The 18347-nt window shown below is 51.2% G+C and overlaps 1 protein-coding gene across 1 annotated transcript in view; it reads left to right on the top strand.

The window, feature by feature from the left end:
- IGDCC3 (immunoglobulin superfamily DCC subclass member 3) overlaps positions 1-14178 on the top strand; it is a gene marked incomplete at both ends in the record, with an annotated part of 105260 nt that extends 91082 nt beyond the window's left edge. The window contains 7 exons of the mRNA XM_082488993.1: positions 5636-5883; positions 6326-6490; positions 11368-11556; positions 11829-11933; positions 13066-13204; positions 13697-13904; positions 14014-14178. Coding sequence (XP_082345119.1) covers positions 5636-5883; positions 6326-6490; positions 11368-11556; positions 11829-11933; positions 13066-13204; positions 13697-13904; positions 14014-14178 — 1219 coding nt within the window. The remainder of the gene's footprint in view (positions 1-5635; positions 5884-6325; positions 6491-11367; positions 11557-11828; positions 11934-13065; positions 13205-13696; positions 13905-14013) is intronic.
- Between the last annotated feature and the right edge of the window lie 4169 nt (positions 14179-18347).

The following is an 18347-nucleotide window of genomic DNA, read 5'->3' as shown; positions in this document are numbered from 1 at the left end:
ATTTGTAGTGTGGAGCAGCTCTGGCTGTTGTCTCCTGCCTGTGCCAGAGTGCACTTCCCAGCTCTGCAGGGATGGGAGGACACAACTCCACCACCGTCAGTGCAGTTGGGCCCTATTGCCTTGAATGTGAGGGAACAGACCTCTGAAAAGTTTTTTAATTATACATGGTAAATTGGAGCCACTCATTTGCCAAAAGTCTTCCGCATGGAGCGCGATGCTGTGCTGGGAGGTGCAGGGCTGAGTTGCGGCAGCAGTTGGATGTGTCCTTCCCACCTGGAAAGGCTCAGACCACCTCTGATGTGGACCAGAGCTGAACCAAGGGACCCAGAACCTCCAACGCTCAAGACTTTAGTGTCCAGTCGGATTGTGGAGCTGAGCCAGCCGCTGCTTGTCCCCAGTGTGGTGCCTGAGCAGTGGCAAGTTCCCAGAAGGTCTCAGTGTTATGTCAAGAGAGTGCAACCACAGGTATCATGAAGCCAGCAAAGAAGGGTCAGCGTTTCAGGATTAAATGGTGCCACTGCTGTGCCTCCTGTAGCAAATGCAGCACTGTTTACAACGTCCCATTTGCAGAAAGCCCACCCTACAGCCAAATCCCCGTCCTGCCAGACTCCATCCTCTCCCAGGGCTGTGAGAAGGAGCAGCATCTCTAACCAGCTTTGCAGGCTGAGAGTCTGCTGGTCCTTTCATCCCACACCGACGGGGAGGGTGGGCTGGTTCCCCACAGCGCCCGCTGGGACCAGCAGCATCCCTGCAGAGACTGCGCTCGGGTGAGTCTGTAACCACAGAATCAGGCTGGGATCCTGGCCCACGGGCTGCAGTACCTGCTAAAGATAAACCCGTTTGTGCCGAAAGGGATCCTTCTCCCGCGCAACACAACCCAATTTCACCTAGGAAGCCCTGCATGATATTTAATTTCTGGAGTTGGACGAACATGCTTATAGAGGAGGGGGGAAGATCTGCAGCGTCCCTCTGGGCCGGCGGCGGTCACTCTTCAAGCTTTGCACCTTATTCTCAGCCGGTACGAGGCAGCCTTCAAAATACAGAGCATTTCTGCAAAGCTGCCAACAGCCAGCACTGGAAGGAAAAAAGCTCCTTTCCAGCACGGCACCGGCCGGCAGCCCAGGAGCGGTTTGTCCGGCACAACGCGGCACAGCACGACCTGTAACAAATGGAGGCAGTCGGGCACAGAGACGGGGGGCGTCTGAACAGGGCGCTGGTGGCTTTCTGTAGCTGCCGGCGCTTAAAATGCTCTCCCTGCTAGCCACAGCCTGCTCTCCGCATTAATTTCATCACACTCCCTCTTTTGTGCGCCCGTGTGCGCGCGCACACCGATAGCCTTCCAGATGGGCCCCTCTTCTTCTTTGTGCTGCTGAATCGATGAAGAGGCTTCCTTCAGTTCTCAGACTTTTTCAGAGGAGCCTTTGGAAAGCCGATCTCCGGTCACCGGCCCAGACCCCTGACCCGAGCCAGATCAGTCATCCTGATTGCCTATGAACTGGGAAGACAGCTTGGGAATACCGCGGCTTTCGAGCAGCGGAGGCCTCTCGTTTCAGCTCAGCCGGGTGTGAATCTGCAGCGGCTCCTCTCCCCACTTCCATCAATGCCTGTCAGGGCATTGTGCGGAGATGTGATGGAGCCCTCGGCTCGCCGAGCGGCTTTGGTGACCAGCAGAAAGCCTTCTGGCATCTCGCCTCATCTGACGTGCTCGCAGCACTGCCAGTCTGGCACTCGCGGGAAAGTTTTCCAACAGCAGATGTCCCAAAGTGACAGATTTTTTTTCCTGTTGATGGGAAGAAATAAAAGGACACTGCATATTTCGGATGGTTGACGTGCAGAGACACTCTGCGCCTCCTCGCACAGCAACTACATATTTTCCTTTTGTTTGAGCTTCCTTAAAAAAAAAGAAAAAGAAAAAGACAAAAAGCAACAAAACCCGGGAAAGTGGGGGTCTGCTGCTGGACCGAACACTGACCCTGCCGTGCTGTATCCTCTGCATCTCCGAGGGTGATGCGTTGGGCAAAGGCAGGAAGGATGTGTCAATAATTAAGATGAAAATGGATGCACAGCAGAGGTATCAGCTGGGATGATGCTGAGGTTCACGTAACTCATTGCCAGCTCCTGCCCTCCTCGCCGCAGCTACCAGCATGCTTCAGAGATCACGCCGGGGCCTGCAGGGAGCTGGGCAGCCTCCTTTAGAGGACTGCCTGTGCGTGTTAGAGGGACCGACAGAGAGGGAGAACCCTGTTCTCATGAAGCTGCTGTTTAGATGCTGGGCATTCTGCTTGCCAACTTCTCCACACTTGGTTTCTGCTCCTTACCTGGGTTTGTAAGCATAGCTGAAAGTCCAGTTGTTTTATTGACCCCCTTGCCTGCGCGTTGTTCCAGTTAACGTGGGCCCCAGGTAACGGATGGCCGAGGCTCTTACTGCGTAGTACGTCCAAACACAGCCTTGTATATCTCGATGAAAATGGACTTTTCAAAGCCTGAAGCAAGTTTCCAGCTACCTGCCATGTTCACTTTGCGGAAATGTATTTTATTTCTTTCTTATGACTTGACCGTGCGTGACAGTGTTACCGGACACCCTGAGACATCTGCAAAAGGGCAGCTGGGATAGCCGAGGCTCTGCCCAGCTCTGGGTCCCAGAGGCCAAGCGCTGTCCTGCTCCAGGACCACCGGCATCCAACACATCACCTGTGTTGCACAAGACGAGCTTTGCTCAGCCCCTAATCCTCCCAGGAGAGAGATGTCTTTGGCCCCAGCATTATGCTGTTGCCACCAGGTTCCTTGCACTGCTTTCCAACCAGGTTCCCCTCTTCCCTCCTCCCCATCTTTTCCTCTCTCCATGTAAAGCAAATTAATACACTTGGAGACTAAGTATTCCCAATTTTTCCTGGGCTGCTTTGTGCTTGGGAAGCTTAACGCTGCTCTCGACTTGCGTGCCAGCCCGGCCTGGCTGCTCCTGGGTGCCCAGATGCACGGCGGCCGCGTGGAAATAATCCCTGCGTTGACGGGGCAGAAGGAAGCGCTGCTGCTCCTTCCACACATCTGCTTTGTGCAGAGCTGCAAGTACAGCTTTCGGACGGCGTAATCCTGCCTTCTGCCATCTGTCCTCGCAGGATTCAGCCCTTGTTGACACAGTTGAGCCACACGTCGGTGTCCTTCCTCCCTGCTCCCCCCTCCCCAGCTCTGTCTTTCTCCTTCCATTTAATCAGATACATTGAGCCCGTGGCTATGAGGGGAGCTTAGGGCTGATTCTCTAAAATCACCATATCAGCTGAAACCATCACATTTGATATTCCATTTACAATGTTTCCAAGGAAACAAAGGCACAGGACATAAATAGATGACTGTTAAACATTTGCTCACTCACCATGGCCCCGATAATTTGCAAGGCAGAAATATGAATGTTAAATCAACAGCAATAATAAATTTTAATATAGGAAGACCAATATTTTGCTGCAATTAGAAGAAGCGTTCTTTCTGACATACAGGCAGGCAGTGGCAGGTTATTTATCATTTTTATTTTCCATGTACAATTTTTCATTTACATAATAGGCAGGTTTGATTATGACTCCCAAAAAGCCATGAAGTGCCCCTCGCATCAGCAGGGGTGCTTGGGATTTACTTATGTGCAGTCAGGCCCCAAGTCCACCTGGAATTCGCTGCAGGAGAAGAAAATAATTTATTTCTCCCTAGAAGCAAGCAGTGGATGTGGATTTGGTTAGGTTTGGGTCATTTCTTACAGAAAAAATAGCAATGAAAAAGCTCATGCAAGCTTTGTCTTAAGCCAGCGAGATGATGCTGAAGCTCGGAGGCATCGTGGTCTCCCAAACATTCATGCCAAGCCAGAAGCAAACCACAGTTCAAATGAACTGGACAGGACTGGAAATAGAGATGCACAAATAGGGATTAATCTGGAGTGGTGCGCGTATGGGTGATGCTCTAAAATGGAAGGGGAGGCAGCGGTGAGTGCTGTTTCATTCAGTGCTGTGAGAGGGATATCATATAGCCTATATATAGGACTAGTCAATCCCCACAATTTGCAGCAACAAATGCAATTTACAGTGGTGTAAAAACTGTCACCAGGTTTAGTTGGTCCAGTCTGGGCCCCTACTGGACCTTTATTTCTGAGATTTTCCGCAAGATGCCCTGTTTGTGAGAACATCCTACGGGCATTGTAAGCATATTTTATCGTTACCTTACCTGCTGCCTCAGGGTTGGTAAAAACATCTTCAACATCAAAGGCTGCCTTTCCATTTCCAGCTCAGAGCTGGACACACTGTGTGGTGAGACTTCCCACCCCATGTCTTGGAAGGGAGACACACTGGGTATTTATTTATGTGGCCTCGCGTCTGCTGGCTACTCACAAATTGAATCGCGTTGTTGCTGGCTTGGTTTCTGAGGAAGGGTGCAAGCCCTGGAGAGAGCAGGGCTTTCATTGATGGGTCCCTGTTTGTGAGCAAATCGTACTAAGAAAAGCTGTTTTGCACGCTGAATGGCAAGATAGAGCTAATGTGTCGCTCAGTTATTTCTGACTCAATATTTGTTGGTGTTGTTTTAAAGATACTGGGCGGTGCAACCCTTGAGCTTGCCCTCAGCTGCCTCTGACTGTACGCAACTATTGCTGGAGGGTCATGCAGTGGAGAAAGGGCCTTCAGTTCATGTGGCCACATGTACAAGGACGCTGGTGGTCCCTGTGCCCATCAAGCCACTAAACACCCTTCCTGGAGGTGGTGCGGAGGTGGGCGCCGTGCTCAGGAACGCACTCATTTGGGAGGCTGGTACGTGGCTGGCTTTTCCCCCTCCTTCAGGGGTGTTTCCACCCAGGGTAGCCAGTGCCTGTCTTTATCTTGGAGGCTGAAAACAGCACCTAAGCCTGGTGTGGAGGCCCCCGAGAGCAGGCTGGAAGAACCGTTCTGGTTGCTGCCCTGGGAGAGCAAGCTTTGATGTGCCAGCATCAAAAACGCGCTCAAAGGTTTTGCAGACAAAACCTGCGACTTACTTGTAAGCTTTGGCTTTTGGCTCGTGGTGATCATGTTTCTGAAAATGCAGAAGCAGGAGCTGAGGCTGTAACCCTGCCAGATAAGTCAGCTAATCCCAATGTTACCCGAAGACTGCTCTAATGTGCTATAATGCAATTAGAGCATCACCAGAGGGCTTTCTGGCTGCGCTTGATTAGACTTGGCTTAGCAACCGAGCGCGGTGCCTGGATGGGTCTCACTGGTGTGTACTGGAGCTAGGCCAGTTAAAGCTGGTTTGGGTGTGTGGATGCACTTGCCACAGAGCTATCCCTGTAATGTGGCTGGGATCTTCCTGAATTCAGGGCTTCAGATCCCGCTCTTCTCCGTTACACCTTGTGTCCCCATCTGGCTGTACTTGAACCGCAGTCTCTGCAAGTCCAGACAGAGATAATCTGCCCAGTCGCGGGATCTGGGGAATGATGTATCCACCTCCCGGGCTTTTTCTTCCCCAAAAGCACCAGCCCACAGCTTCTTGGAAGCTTTCTGTGGAAATAAAGGCGCGTGGGCTGCCCTGCCACCAAAGCCAGCACAGGGACCATGGCATGGCTGAAGGGGAGGGACGTCCGCTGCAGAGTGCTCAGTGAGATGCTTGTCCCTCTTGTGTCCCCACGCAGCACTCTCTCCATCTATGGGATCAACCAGGCGGATGAAGCCATATACCAGTGCATTGCCGAGAACAGTGCCGGCTCCACGCAAGCCAGTGCTCGCCTGACAGTCCTGTGGGCAGATGGGCTGCCCGGTCCTCCACAGAGCGTGAAGGCTGAGACGGTCTCTGCAACCACCATCCAGGTGTCTTGGAAAGAGCCTCTGCAGAACACCAAGGAGATCATCGGCTACGTGCTGCACATTCGGAAAGCTGCAGGTACAGTGCTTTACCCACTGCCCAGAGCATCCTCAGTCTTCCCGTAATTTAGAAATGTGGCCCACAAGGTAAATCAGGTCTGCACTGCAGTAGATAGTGCTGTCACCCGTGTTCTCCATCATCTCCATGTTTCTGAATGTCCTGGTCCATCTGGGGTGCCCGACATCTCCAGTGGCCAGTTTGGCCTAAACCACAACACTGAAAGAGATGAGGCCGTAATGCTGATGTAAATACCAAAAGGGTGGGGAGGGTGAAGCTGCGTGGTCAGATCTTGCTGGCAACTTAGGTCTCTGGTGAAGCACACAGAAATGTCAGTAGAAAATGATGTGGGCAGATACATAACCACCTCAGGGATCAAAATTACCACTTGCAACACCTGTTTATTCTCTCTACCTCTTGCAAAGCCTAATGCTGCTCTGTTCTCTCTTCCTTTGCACTTCAGATCCCGTAGAGATGGAGTACCAGGAGGCTGTTAGCAAGAGCACCTTCCAGCAGCTTGTGACTGATTTAGAGCCCTCAACCAGCTATAGTTTTTATATAAAGGCTTACACCTCCCGGGGTGCCAGCAAAGCCTCAGAAGTCACAGTGGTGAGCACGCTGGGAGAAGGTAAGGAACGCTTTGCGCTTGGACCGTTAGATGCTGAAACCCGCTGTGAGTAGCAGCAGCGCCCATCACCCCGATACCCACTGCGGAGCGCTTTGGCACATAGCCTGCGGTGTTGATGCTCCTTGTTCCCGCTCCTCCTCATACTCTGTGATATTGTGTAAAAATCTCTAGCATTGTTACACGGGGGCTGACTGATGGCCTTAAACACAGCATTGCCACTCACATCTGATGTTGTAGCAGGGGGTGAGCGCAAGTCTGGCTGGTGTCGTGCACTGCAACTGCTCTGGGCTTTTCCTAAACTGCTTGCTAAATGCAGATTTCCTGTTCAAGCAGCATCTCAGCATCCTCCAGAAGCTCTGGTACTCGCAACTCTTACTTGATAGGTACCACATTTTTCTAAATTTGAGTTTTTTCTGCTCTACCCTGGAGAAATCACACTAGAGCTGAGCTGTCCTGACCTACAAGTCCCTGCCTTGGAGCAGCCTGCTGTTTCAGTGGGAAGTTAGGGTGATCTCCAAGGCTTTTTCCCTGACTTGGCCTCCCAGATGTGGCCACCAGTTAGCTTCGCCAGGAAGAAATTCGGTGTTCGAATGCAGGACCCTTGCACACAGACACCAAACTGAATCCACAGCCCCAGTGTGATCCGTCAGCCGGCACTTTAGGAACATTTTCCTAGAGAGTCATGTGCCTCTCCAGCACCTCTGAATCCTGGCTCATCTCACATATTGAGACTAATTTCTTAGGAGCATTGCATCATTCTCATGAGCACTCATTAACTACGAATTTGCAGCAGAGAAGGCCTTGGGTGTGGGGATGTTACTTAGGATCAAATGAAAGAGTGTGTTGACTTCCAAGTGGGGGATCCAGTTCTTATTCCGTTTTCAGCCCTTGCAGATGTTTACTACAGCTTTTAAGCAACACTGCCAATAAATCCTCGCCCTGCTGGGTTGTTACCCTGCAAGTTTATTTTCCTTGGTACTCCCCAGGGAATCGGTCACCCTTAGAGTTTGTTTATCCTTCCAATTTAGAGACAGACGGGTGGACTAAGGCAAAACTTGAAACTCCTTGACCCAATGCTCCGAGTTCAGCTACTGGAGCTAAAAGCCAGCCATGCTTCATAGAGCTTGGTCTTTCTGCAGAAGTCTGGGTCAAGCTAGAGAGGACTTTTTTGTCATTATTACCTTCAATCACGACAAGAATAGTTAGGTAGCTGGTAATGGGATCATAAATTTCCTGGCTCTCTGAAGTTTCAAGGCATCACTGTCCTGCTCTCCTATCCTTTAAAAAGGCCTGTCCTGTGTAACGAAGTTTCAGCACTTAACTCCACGTTCAGGACGGACAAGCTGCCCTGGTTAAGATCACTCAACCCCAGCTTGCGTTTGCGTAGTAGGAAGGTAAAGAGGGTTTTAAAAGCCCCAGTTCTGGCTTGATTTGTTTTCTTTACTTCACTTGGGTGCTTGTTGCCTTCTGCTCACAGAGGTGAGAGCGGGTCAGGGAGCCAGGACCCAGTGGCTTTTGTCACCAGATTAAAGTTTTGTTGCAGATTTGCCTCTTCTCACAGCCAAGCCATTTCACCCTGTGCCTTTCTGAGGCGCATCGGAGAGCTGTGGCTCCCCTGGGCTCGGGGAGACCCTGGATCTGCGCTAACAGCCTCAGAAAGGGACGGGATTTCCCCAACACTCCGGGTCTTGGTTTTGCCATCCTGGCTCAGCGCCACGCGCGTGAGATGGGTGCGAAGCCCCATGGTGGCAGCACCTCCTGTGTCACCACGCTGCCATGTCCTGCCTTGCGTGGAAAGGACACAGCGGGTGAATCTGCCAGCCAGGGATGGTTTGGCAGAGCCAGGGCAGTGCTTGTTGGAGTGGCCAGCGGAGATGCTGCCAGCTGGAGACCGGTTTGAGTAACCATGTTATACTGGTATTGTCTGGAATAGGAATATGGTGAAGGTACTGAGGAGCAGGGCTGCTTTCGGCTTGGGGAGGTCAGCTTTTCAGGGCTAGGAATATGCTGAGAGCACGCTGAGCTGAAGCCTCCAACGCTTTCTACAAGCGCAGCGATCCTTCCTTTGAGCCAGTGATAATTTCATATAAAAAGTAGAAGGGAAGACGCCGTAGAGAAACTACCCAAGTAAACCTCTCCGGCTAGGAAGGTTCTCCTGTCTCCTCCCTGTCATTCTCCTTTACGCCGTTTCACAAATGCCGTGGTATTTTAAATCTCAAACTCTCTCCGCTTCATTAAGCAGCACACGCTCCTTGTTCTTGTCTTTTAATGCTTTTTAGGGTTTTCTCCAGGACTTTTTGACATTTCTCTAGGATGAAGACTGTTCCTTTAGTCATCTTCGGCTAAAGACGCCTTCAAGAAGAAAGTTGAAATGACCTGGGGAAAATTCCAAACAGCACGGAAGAGGAAAACAAGTATCCCAGCCCTTAGCATGAGGGAGATGCCTCACTTATAGGAGATCCATATTATGTCTTATATATACTTCTGTGAAGCACATATACACTGGTGTGTGTACATATATTGATACACACATGCAGATATACTCCATCTGTATACACTTATTTGTGTAATAACATTATAAACAGCACGTGCATTCTGCGAGTGCATACATATAATCAATATTATACATATATATATACTCAAAGTTTGAATAAATACTATATATTCCGTACTTTGAAGGAGAGATATTCTTGTGGTTTTTATTAAATGTAAGGCTCTGCAACCATAAAATAAAGCCAACTCTTCGCAAATCAGGATGGCCCACATCAGTGTTTCTTTGTGCATGGGATAATGCGATTTCCCTTTCTGTGGCATTTTCACTCATGATTTGGAAAATGATGCTTTAAACAAGAGTCCAGGTTCTCAGAGGGGGGATCCAGACAATTCCTAATTTTGCCCTAAAGGGAATTGGGAGGCTTAGACAAAACGAGTATCTAACTGGATTGCAAAAATATGCAGCCTTGGGAAGAATGGTACATTCTGGTATAAATAGAATTTACTCTGTGTTTTGCACCCAGAAATTGCTAAGCACAGCCTTCCGATCAGTGAAATCAGAATAAATCCTAGCAAGAAGTACTTCAACCCATTTTTTCCCAGTGGCAGCACCCAGGCAGGATGGGATCCTATTAACCTGACCCAGAACCGCTGCTCTCTTGAGTCTTTCCTCCTGAATCCACACAGAGATGCTCATCAGTCAGCAGGGATTGCCCAGACGCTCCTGCTCACCAGGAGAGATGTCTTGCCTTCCCCTAAATCTCCTCGTGGGAAAGCTTCAGCTCTTGGTGCCTGGGAAAAGGCAAACCGTTGTGCTGTGTGGTTTTGCTTTTACCATTAAATGGAGGAAGTGCCCTTTTTTAGCTCTCATCAGTCTTAGATTGACACGGCCACATTTCATCTGCGTTTCACCATCGCTCGCTAAATGGCTGTGCTGAGCTCCCTGCCAAAGGCCGGGTTTGCACTGCTCATCCTTTAGAGATCCTTTGGGGAAAAACAAGACAAAAAAGCAGCATCGCTCCAACGCAAACCCAGCAATCCTTATATTTGGGAACTTCTGAGCGTGTAATCATGTGGAATTGGAAAAATAGCTCTACCTCAGAGCCTGGAGGCTGCTGGAGAAGCAGGGCTGTTGTTCTGCTGGATAATTTTGCTGCGGGATGTAGCCAAGCTCACTGCCCGGTATGGCAGCGCCCGAAACCCCTGCTCCCTCCCGGGGCCGGAGCAGAGTGCTGGGCCGGCCCCAGCCTGCAGCGCCTGGTGCTTTGCACCTTCTGAATGGCGCCAAAGGCTGGGGAACTGATGGGAGCATTCGGCCTGGGGGTGTTTTGTGGAAATGAGGTGAAAAAAAAATCGTCAGTGAAAGAAATGTCCTGCTGAGGCACATCTTTGTATTGGTGTGATTGGCGTATGAGAAAGGGAGGGAGAGGGGAAGGAAGAGGCTTGGGGGAAACGCGGTCCTGCGTGCCCCAGCGCTGCACAGGGCTCCGGGGCAGGGTTTGTGCACAACCAGCTTTAGAAACCCCAAATATTTACATCGCAAGAAAATTGGCTTTGGTTTGCAAATCTTTGCCTCTCGGCCCAGGGCAGGGTGGGGCCGGGCAGCTTTCTGGGGACCTGGGGCTGAAATGGCCGTGACCCCCCACTGCAGCATACCCCAAGAATGAGGGCAGGATTTGGGGGCATTGACTGGAGCAAAAGGCATCCTGGTGGACTTTGAACACCGGGCAGCAGCAGGGACATCTTCCCAGCTAAACCCCCGTGCGCCCCTAAGGCCAGGTAAGTGCCTGCCCACCAAACCAAGCCAGCCACAGCTGTGCAGAGATCTCAGCCTGCTCAGGTATTCAGGGCTGTTCATGAAGATGCCCCGGTTCTCTCCTCAGTCCCCAGCACAGAATCACAAACCTCCCTCCTAAAGCAAGCTCCCGCGCACCCTGCAAGCCAGTGCAGGTACCTAGCACGCTTTTAAGATGGATGTCTCCAACTCCATCCCTTCTGGTTCCTTCCTCCCCGGGGGATTAATCACTCTGAAAGATCCTCACTACCCTCAGGGCGAGGGCAGAAAAGTGGAATTTGGGAATGCGTTTCCGAAGTCGCTGCATTCCTGCCCTGACCCGAGGGGGCTGAGCATCAGATTGCAACCGGAGTGTAAAAGTAGCCTCTTTGCTTGCTGAACCGAGCGGAGGAAACCCTTGGAAACTCCTGCAGCTCCCTGAAGAAGTTCAAAGCTGTTAAACCAGCACCTGGTCTGGTCCCATTTTTGTCAATATCTCACCTAGCATGTTCTTTGGTGCAGTGACCACAGGGAAGGGCTGCTGGGGAATTTCTTATCATGCAGACCAAAAAAGCACATGCAACCCACTGTCTTTCTCTCTCTGTTTCAGTCCCAGCCATGCCATCCCTCTTTATTAAAGTCATTAACAGCACCGCCGTCCAGGCTACGTGGGAGCCCTCCATCAAACTGGGCCAGCACGAAGGCTTCAAGCTGTATTACCGCAAGGTCCACCTCTCCCAGTACACAGGTCCGGTGTTACTGCCCAGCAACGTAACAGCGTACAACATTACCCACCTGGGTGAGTATGGTGACAGCTTGATCCATGTCCCCTCCTGACCCCGGGAGAGGCTGTCGTGATGGGAGAGCTCAGGTGTGTTGCACAGCCGTTAAATGGGAGATGCTGCAGCTCTCCCCCAGGTGTTTGGGGTGCTTTCCCAGTAGCAGGTACTTGTTTGCAGCTTCTTGTGGGTATTTGGTAAGATGTGCGTTTCCTAAATAAGCAGCTTATCTCCGGGAGATAATGCTAATGATTAAACCCGAAATGTCCTTCCTGTGTCTCCATTGAAACAGATGCGTCGATGGTGTATGAGGTCAAGCTCCTTGCCTATAACCAACACGGGGATGGAAATTCAACTGTCCGCTTTGTGTCCTTGAGGGAAACTGTGGAGAGGACAGGTACGTCAGTCTCGGTGGTGGTTTGTGAAAAGCACTTTGCAGGAAGGTGGCAAGGTCTCACCCAGAAACGTCCCCCGGATACCGGGGGCTCTACCTCCCGTCTCGCTTTCAGCCACTCATTTATTTTCAGCGTCACAAATAATGCTGAAGGAAAATTCTGCGGGGCTGGGACCTCCGGTGCTGCTAGGGGTGGCTTTCCTGCCACGTCGCTTGCACCATCCTCGTTTGGCCTTCGTTAGTGTTAGCAAGCTGACACCTCTTTGCAGCACAGATCAACCTCATGACCTTTTCACCGGGGTGGGGGGAGGAGACAAACCAAATGTTCCTGTAATTGTCAGTTTTGTCCCCTAAGCTCGAGCCAGAGGTGAGGCCATGAGCCTGAACAAAACCTCCATGCATAAGCTAAGAGCTGCCGTCCTCAAGTGAGATGTGCACTGAGCATCTCTGCTCTCCTGGAGCTCTCCTGGGTGTTTTAACCTTCAGTGGTGCCGGGAAGGGAGGACGCATGGCTTTGGAAAGAGGGGCTGCAGAGCACGAGCACTGCATTACGTGGCAGAAAAGGGGAAGTCTCTGGAGGGAATCTCTAACTGATCACACCTTTCATATTCATCTATGTGTAAAAAACATCCTGCTGTTCTTGGAAGCCTTTTAAGCCTTCCAGTGGGAATATCTTCAAGAGACAGTTATTACTGCTCTGTCTGTGTTGGAGTAAATACTAGTCTTGTTGGCATCTGCCTACTTGGTGATTTTCATCAGGTATCAGCCTGCTCTGACGTGGTGGCCACCTCTCACCTCCCACCTTCGGACACAGAGTTTTGCAAAAATTAACATCGGAGCCTTTTTTATTTATTAATTGTGTCTAATAACAGCAGCCCAGGTAATGGGGCTGGCTCTCCACGGACCTTCCAGTCCTGTGCTTGCTGTGACTGCCCTCCTACGGCACCAGGAGCAGGGGAACTCCTTTGGCAGGCAGTGACACCCCCCCCTCTGGACTCCCACCCTGCTCTCTTCTTCCCCGTGCACAGCTCCCAGTGCTGCCCAGGCTCTAGCTTTTGATCCGGGCTCCCCAGAAGCTGGAGGAGCAATAATGCAAACAGCACCACTGACCCCCTCTCCCCCTTTCTTCTGGCAGTGCTGAATCCCCCTTGCGACTGCATGAAGGACGAGCAGAACAATAAAACCTCCGCGACCGGCATCATCATTGGGATCCACATTGGCGTCACATGCATCATCTTCTGCGTCCTCTTCCTCATGTTTGGGTACAGAGGAAGGTAGGGGTTGCTCGTGCTGCTGCTCACAAGGGGCGATGGTCCCTAATGGCGTGTGGAGATCCTCGCAGGGGTCTCGCACCCCCAGTGTGATGATGGGCTGTTTTCTGTGCGCATCTCAGGACGTGCATCCCGCGGTGTGCAATTGCACAGCCCGGCTCCCGTGAACGCCGGGTGCTGTTTGCAGCACGGCTTCTGCCTCCCTCCTAGGCACCCAGACCCAGCGGGCTCCTCCGAATACACCCCATCAGCTCCAGTCCCCATCGAGGGACCTGGTAGTTCCCAGGAGCATCGCTCTTTCTGCTCTGGCAAGCCCTGATGCTCCCTGTAAACCAAAAGCCCTTTCATGGTGAGAGGAAAAGACGTGACTTTATAGGAGGGATTTAAGGACTGAAGGAACATAGCACAGGGATAAGGCAGACTCGGGCTTGGGGGTAGGAAGCGGGGGAGGCACTGGCTTTGCTCGCCCTCAGGCGCCATCTCTTTATTTTTCAGGCTGCTGATGTGCAAAAATGTGCAGGAGCAGCTGTCAACCCCGCAGATCCCCAGGAGCCAGCGGGGTGCCACGGGCCTCGTCCTGAACGGGGCTGCTCGCAGGGACAGGGATGACCGGGACTTGAATGGGAAGCAGCTGGATATGAATGAGCTGGAGAGGTTATTCCCAGCATCCCCACCCCAGGAGCAGCGGGATAAGGGAGTAACGGTAAGTCCAGCAGGATGGGAGCATGCCTGGGAAATGCAGACGCAGCTGCATGTCTAAGGGCATCGGTGACCCGCCACCGTCACTGCATTGTCCCCTTCTCTCTCTCCAGTTGGCTCACAGCCCGCCGGCCACCCACGACGACACCCACATAACCACACTCCCTCTGGATGAGTTCAGCATCATCGAGGAGCAGCCAGACCCTCTCCCGAAAAGACCCCACGGTGGCAGCCCCACAGCTCCGGCTCCCGACCACGGTCCCGCCAATGAAGGATAAAACTGCCAAGACTCGAACCCTCTTGTAGGAGGTACCAGAAACCAAACCCGCGGCTGGTGATGTCTTTACAACGAGTCGTCGATCTCAGGTCAATTGAAGATTTCTACAGTCTGATTGTTATTTTTTTGTTTTGCTTTATTTTTATATATATATATAAATATATATATATGTATACAGCCTTTTGGAAACTCTGTGAAGTTTATTCCTTCTGACCTCTCTCAGGCCTCTCGGTGTGTTTCTTCCGATGACGGCTTTATCAAGACTGGTCACAATGGATTTTCCCCGCAGCTGCTAAGTAAAAGACTCCTTGGCAGAGTCTGGCAAACTCTCCCATCTCTGACAGACTGGGGATATGGTGGAGCCTCCTTCTTATGGCATCCCAGACTTTTTCCTGATCAGCAGCTTTAGGACTACTTTTTGGATCTATTTTTTATTTCCAGAAGACTGGATTCGGAGAAATCCTTCTAACTTGACTCCAAAAATTGAGGCCCAGAAGGCCGTCTCTCCATGGATTTGATGATTTTGTACACTTTTGCTATTTCTCAGGATACTTTTTTTGCTGATTGACTCAAAATAATATGAAAAAAAAGAAAAAAAAAAAAAGAGTGTGTGTGTCAAAGGATGCCTGCCTGAGGGCTACTGAAAGACTTGGACAGACAACCCGAGTGAACTCAGAACCTACCTCAACCGGAATGAATGTCTTCTGGGAAGCAGAAATACCTGCGTCTTCCTTCATGTTCAAAAAACAAGTAGCGTAGCACTTGGTCAGTACAAGTTTGGTCCTACCTCAGCAGTCACGCTCTGTACTTGCCGCCTTGGTGGTTTTGTTGTCGTCGTTCCCATGTAAAGCACTTCCAAACCTTGAAAGCAATGTTCTACCTCAAGCGTGATGTGTGTGTGTGTGTGTGTCCGTCCCCTCCCCAAATTCCTGCCTCTCCCACCCAGCCCCGCACGGAGCAAGATGCTTCACTAGTGTTATGAGCTTTACTTTTAGGCACCTAGTGGGGCTCCGGTGTGATTTTTTGCGTGGCAGAGATTCATGTCATGGGTTTTTTACTTTAAAGACTGTTGGAGCCATCACAGGCACGTGGCTCCGTGCCCTGTGGCTCGCTGGCACCGTTGCTCTTGCAGGGCCAAATTCGGCGCTGGTGGTGGCTGCCTTGGTCCATCTCAGCTGTATTCAGGATATGGCTCCCCACGGCTGATTCCCCGCAGGATGATTTATGGCATGTGCCGGCACGAGCAGCATAACGCACCCCTGGGTGGCAGGAACCTGGTCGTCACCGTCTTGTCCCTTCAAAGCCCATCCTGCCATCAGGAGTGCCTATGAGGAAACCCTGATGCAGCACTTCCCAAACCCCTTGAGATGCTGCTGAGCTGCTTCCAGCTCCTACAGCCTATTTCCAGCTAGCAGGGGCTCACCCCCGGGTGGGCAGGCATGGCCAAAGGACTCCCTTCCCTGGGAGGGACAAGGCGAGGAGGGCTCCCAGGCGGCGATGCAGAGCGGGGCCCCACACCGGAGGATGCTGGGGGCTGCCAGCAGCCACCCTTTCCCCATGCCCGGGGTGGGCAGAGCAGCTCCCAACACCAAAGAGAGGTTTTGTGTGTGACCCCCCCACTTCCAGGGACCAACCGCCAATATGCCACCATTGGTTTTGGGTTGTCCTGGCATGGTGCAGCCCCATGAGTTGGTGCGTGACCAGTGTTGTCTGTGGGGGGACAGGGACGTCAGCCAGACGGTGCCAGAGGGCAGCCCTTTCCCTGCCGTGTGCGTTGGTTAAAACCGGGTGAATGTGAAGATTTGAACTCTTTGTGTCGGTGGTGGTGAATCAAACGTCACCGTATTTGCAAGGAAAAGTGAAAGGAATCAGGAAAGGAAATGAGTTTCAGTTTTAAAGAAATAATAACTGTATTTTTTTAAATGGTACCAGTGGGAGAGTCCCTTGTGTCAGAAATGTCCCCCATCACCTTTCCATTTGGCAATGGGATGCTACCGGTAATTGTGTAAATGATACCATACACAGGACGATAAGGCAAATGTCTCTCCCCCTGTGCTGTGCCCCGGTGCTGAGCTGGGTTAGCTGTGAGCAGGACTCTGTCCTTCCAAATCAAATCATCCCGCTTGGCCTAAGCAAATGGAACGGCATTGACCTCAAGAGCAAGAAGCTCTTGAGGCTCGGTGTTTGTAGCCCTCTCCCTTTAAAATTCCTCCTCCTGTAGTCGTCTTGCTGGACAGAAAAAATGTGAAGGGTTAAACTTATGTATTGAACCCCCAAATAGCCTCTCCCCACCCCACCAAAGAGGTTAAATGTGCCGTCAGACCGATTCCTGCTCACACCTACCATGGGGGATGCTCTCTCCCATGTGATGCTGGACCTGGAGCCAGCCTGGGAAGGGACCACAGGGGGACAGCGCTGGTGGCACCGTGTGAGACCGGTAGCACAGCCCAGCCCATTATGGGAGTCGGAGGATGCCGGGGCTTGGAAGGGGTGGGAGGGAGGAGGAGATGCCAAACGGTTGAGTTATAACCTCATATCAAAGAAATCCCAATCTCCTCCTGCCATCCCGCTTCCGCTCCAGCCCAGCTTTTCTTTTTATTGCTTTTTTTTTTTTGTGTAACGCCGACGTTCACATTGAATAAGTACTGTTGCCAAAGTGAACACAGAATTTAGACTAGCTTTCAGCTCAGACTTCCCAGAGCTGTGAACATGCTATTAATTTAATATCATATTATTGTGATATTGTAATAGTAACAAGTATTTGTCACTACTTCCTTTTATTAAAGGGAAATGCTGTGCCATTTGACTAGTTGAAATACAATAGTATGTCAAGAATAGAGCTTTTTCTTTTTTTTTGAATAATTATGCAGAAATGTAATGGCTTAAACCAATGCAGTTTATGTGTTGGTTTGAGACGGTTGAAGATGGATGTGAATCTTTAAAGACTATTTTTTAGATGTTTAGCTTTTCCTCTTTTTTGGGGTTTCTTTTCTGCTCTTGTCAATCCGTACCGTTGGGACCTAACATAGATGGTTGCGGCAGGTCAGGCCCCAGAGGTCCGAGGCTGAAGTCCAGAGATCCAGCAGGAGGACATGGTCTTCCTTGAATTATCCAAGCCTCCCAAGTCCACAAAGCCGGGCAAAAAACCGCTTCGCAACGGCACGTTCTGGCTTTGTGCTGTGGAGTACATCTAGCTGCCAGTTAGCTGGAGAAGCAACACATAACAGCCCCTCTCGTTGTTCACCGATGCCTGAGCTGGGCAGCAGGCACAGCTGTGCCAACCGAAAACTTTGGAAAACATCACCTGGAATGTGTCAGGGCTTTAATCTGTAAAACAAGAAGGAAAAAAGAACAAAAAAAAGAGCTTGTGTTTGATTTCAGTGTGGGGCACAGCTTCAAGTCTGTCCTTGATTCATCCAAACTGCTGCCCTGTGTTGAAGGGAAACTGCTCCATTTTTATTCTGGGCTTGGGGCGCAGTTGTACTTGGGTAGACATGTACTTGGGTAGACATGTTGTACTTGGGTAGACACGGTGTACGTGGGTAGACATGTTGTACTTGGGTAGACAAGTAGGACTGCAGGTACTTGTGTGCTGCGGGTGGTTTGGATGCAGTTTTACAGGTGTCAAAAATGCTCCTCCCAGCTCTTCTGTCAGCACGTACCCATTTTCATGGAATCAGAGGCTTCTTCAAAGGAATAACCTTCAGGCTTGGGCCTGGCTGTTGGTTGAACAGGAGCATTTCTGCTCTGGGAGCATGTCCCCGTGCCACCGGCAGCTGCCGTGGCAGCGTCCCAGGAGGGAGGAGCCCTCCTGAGCCTTGGGGCAAAGCTCTGCTGCATCCACGGTGCAAACCCATCGGCCATCAAACCCACCACCACCCGGGGCCAGAAACGAGAAGGGGTGTGCAGACGTGGGGCTGTGCCATAGCAAAGGGGGTCTGGGCATCGTTTTACATACCCTGACCGAAGGCTGAACCAGCCGGACCGTCCCAGGGGCAGTCTTGGTGTCTTGCACCCATCCTCGCCCGCCTGCCAGGGATCAGCTAATGGCAGGTGTTCCCTTCACCCCCATAATTCATTTATACACCTCAAACATTTAAGCAACAGCTTGCCAGAGTTGTTCTTTCTTTTTTTTCTCTTCCCTCTTTTCTTGACGGGAGGAATCAGAGA

This window comes from Vanellus vanellus, assembly GCF_965231255.1.
Source record: "Vanellus vanellus genome assembly, chromosome: 11".
NCBI classification, from domain to species: Eukaryota; Metazoa; Chordata; class Aves; order Charadriiformes; family Charadriidae; genus Vanellus; species Vanellus vanellus.
Note: the sequence above shows the minus strand (reverse complement) of the source record. Positions and strands in the feature narration are given on the sequence as shown.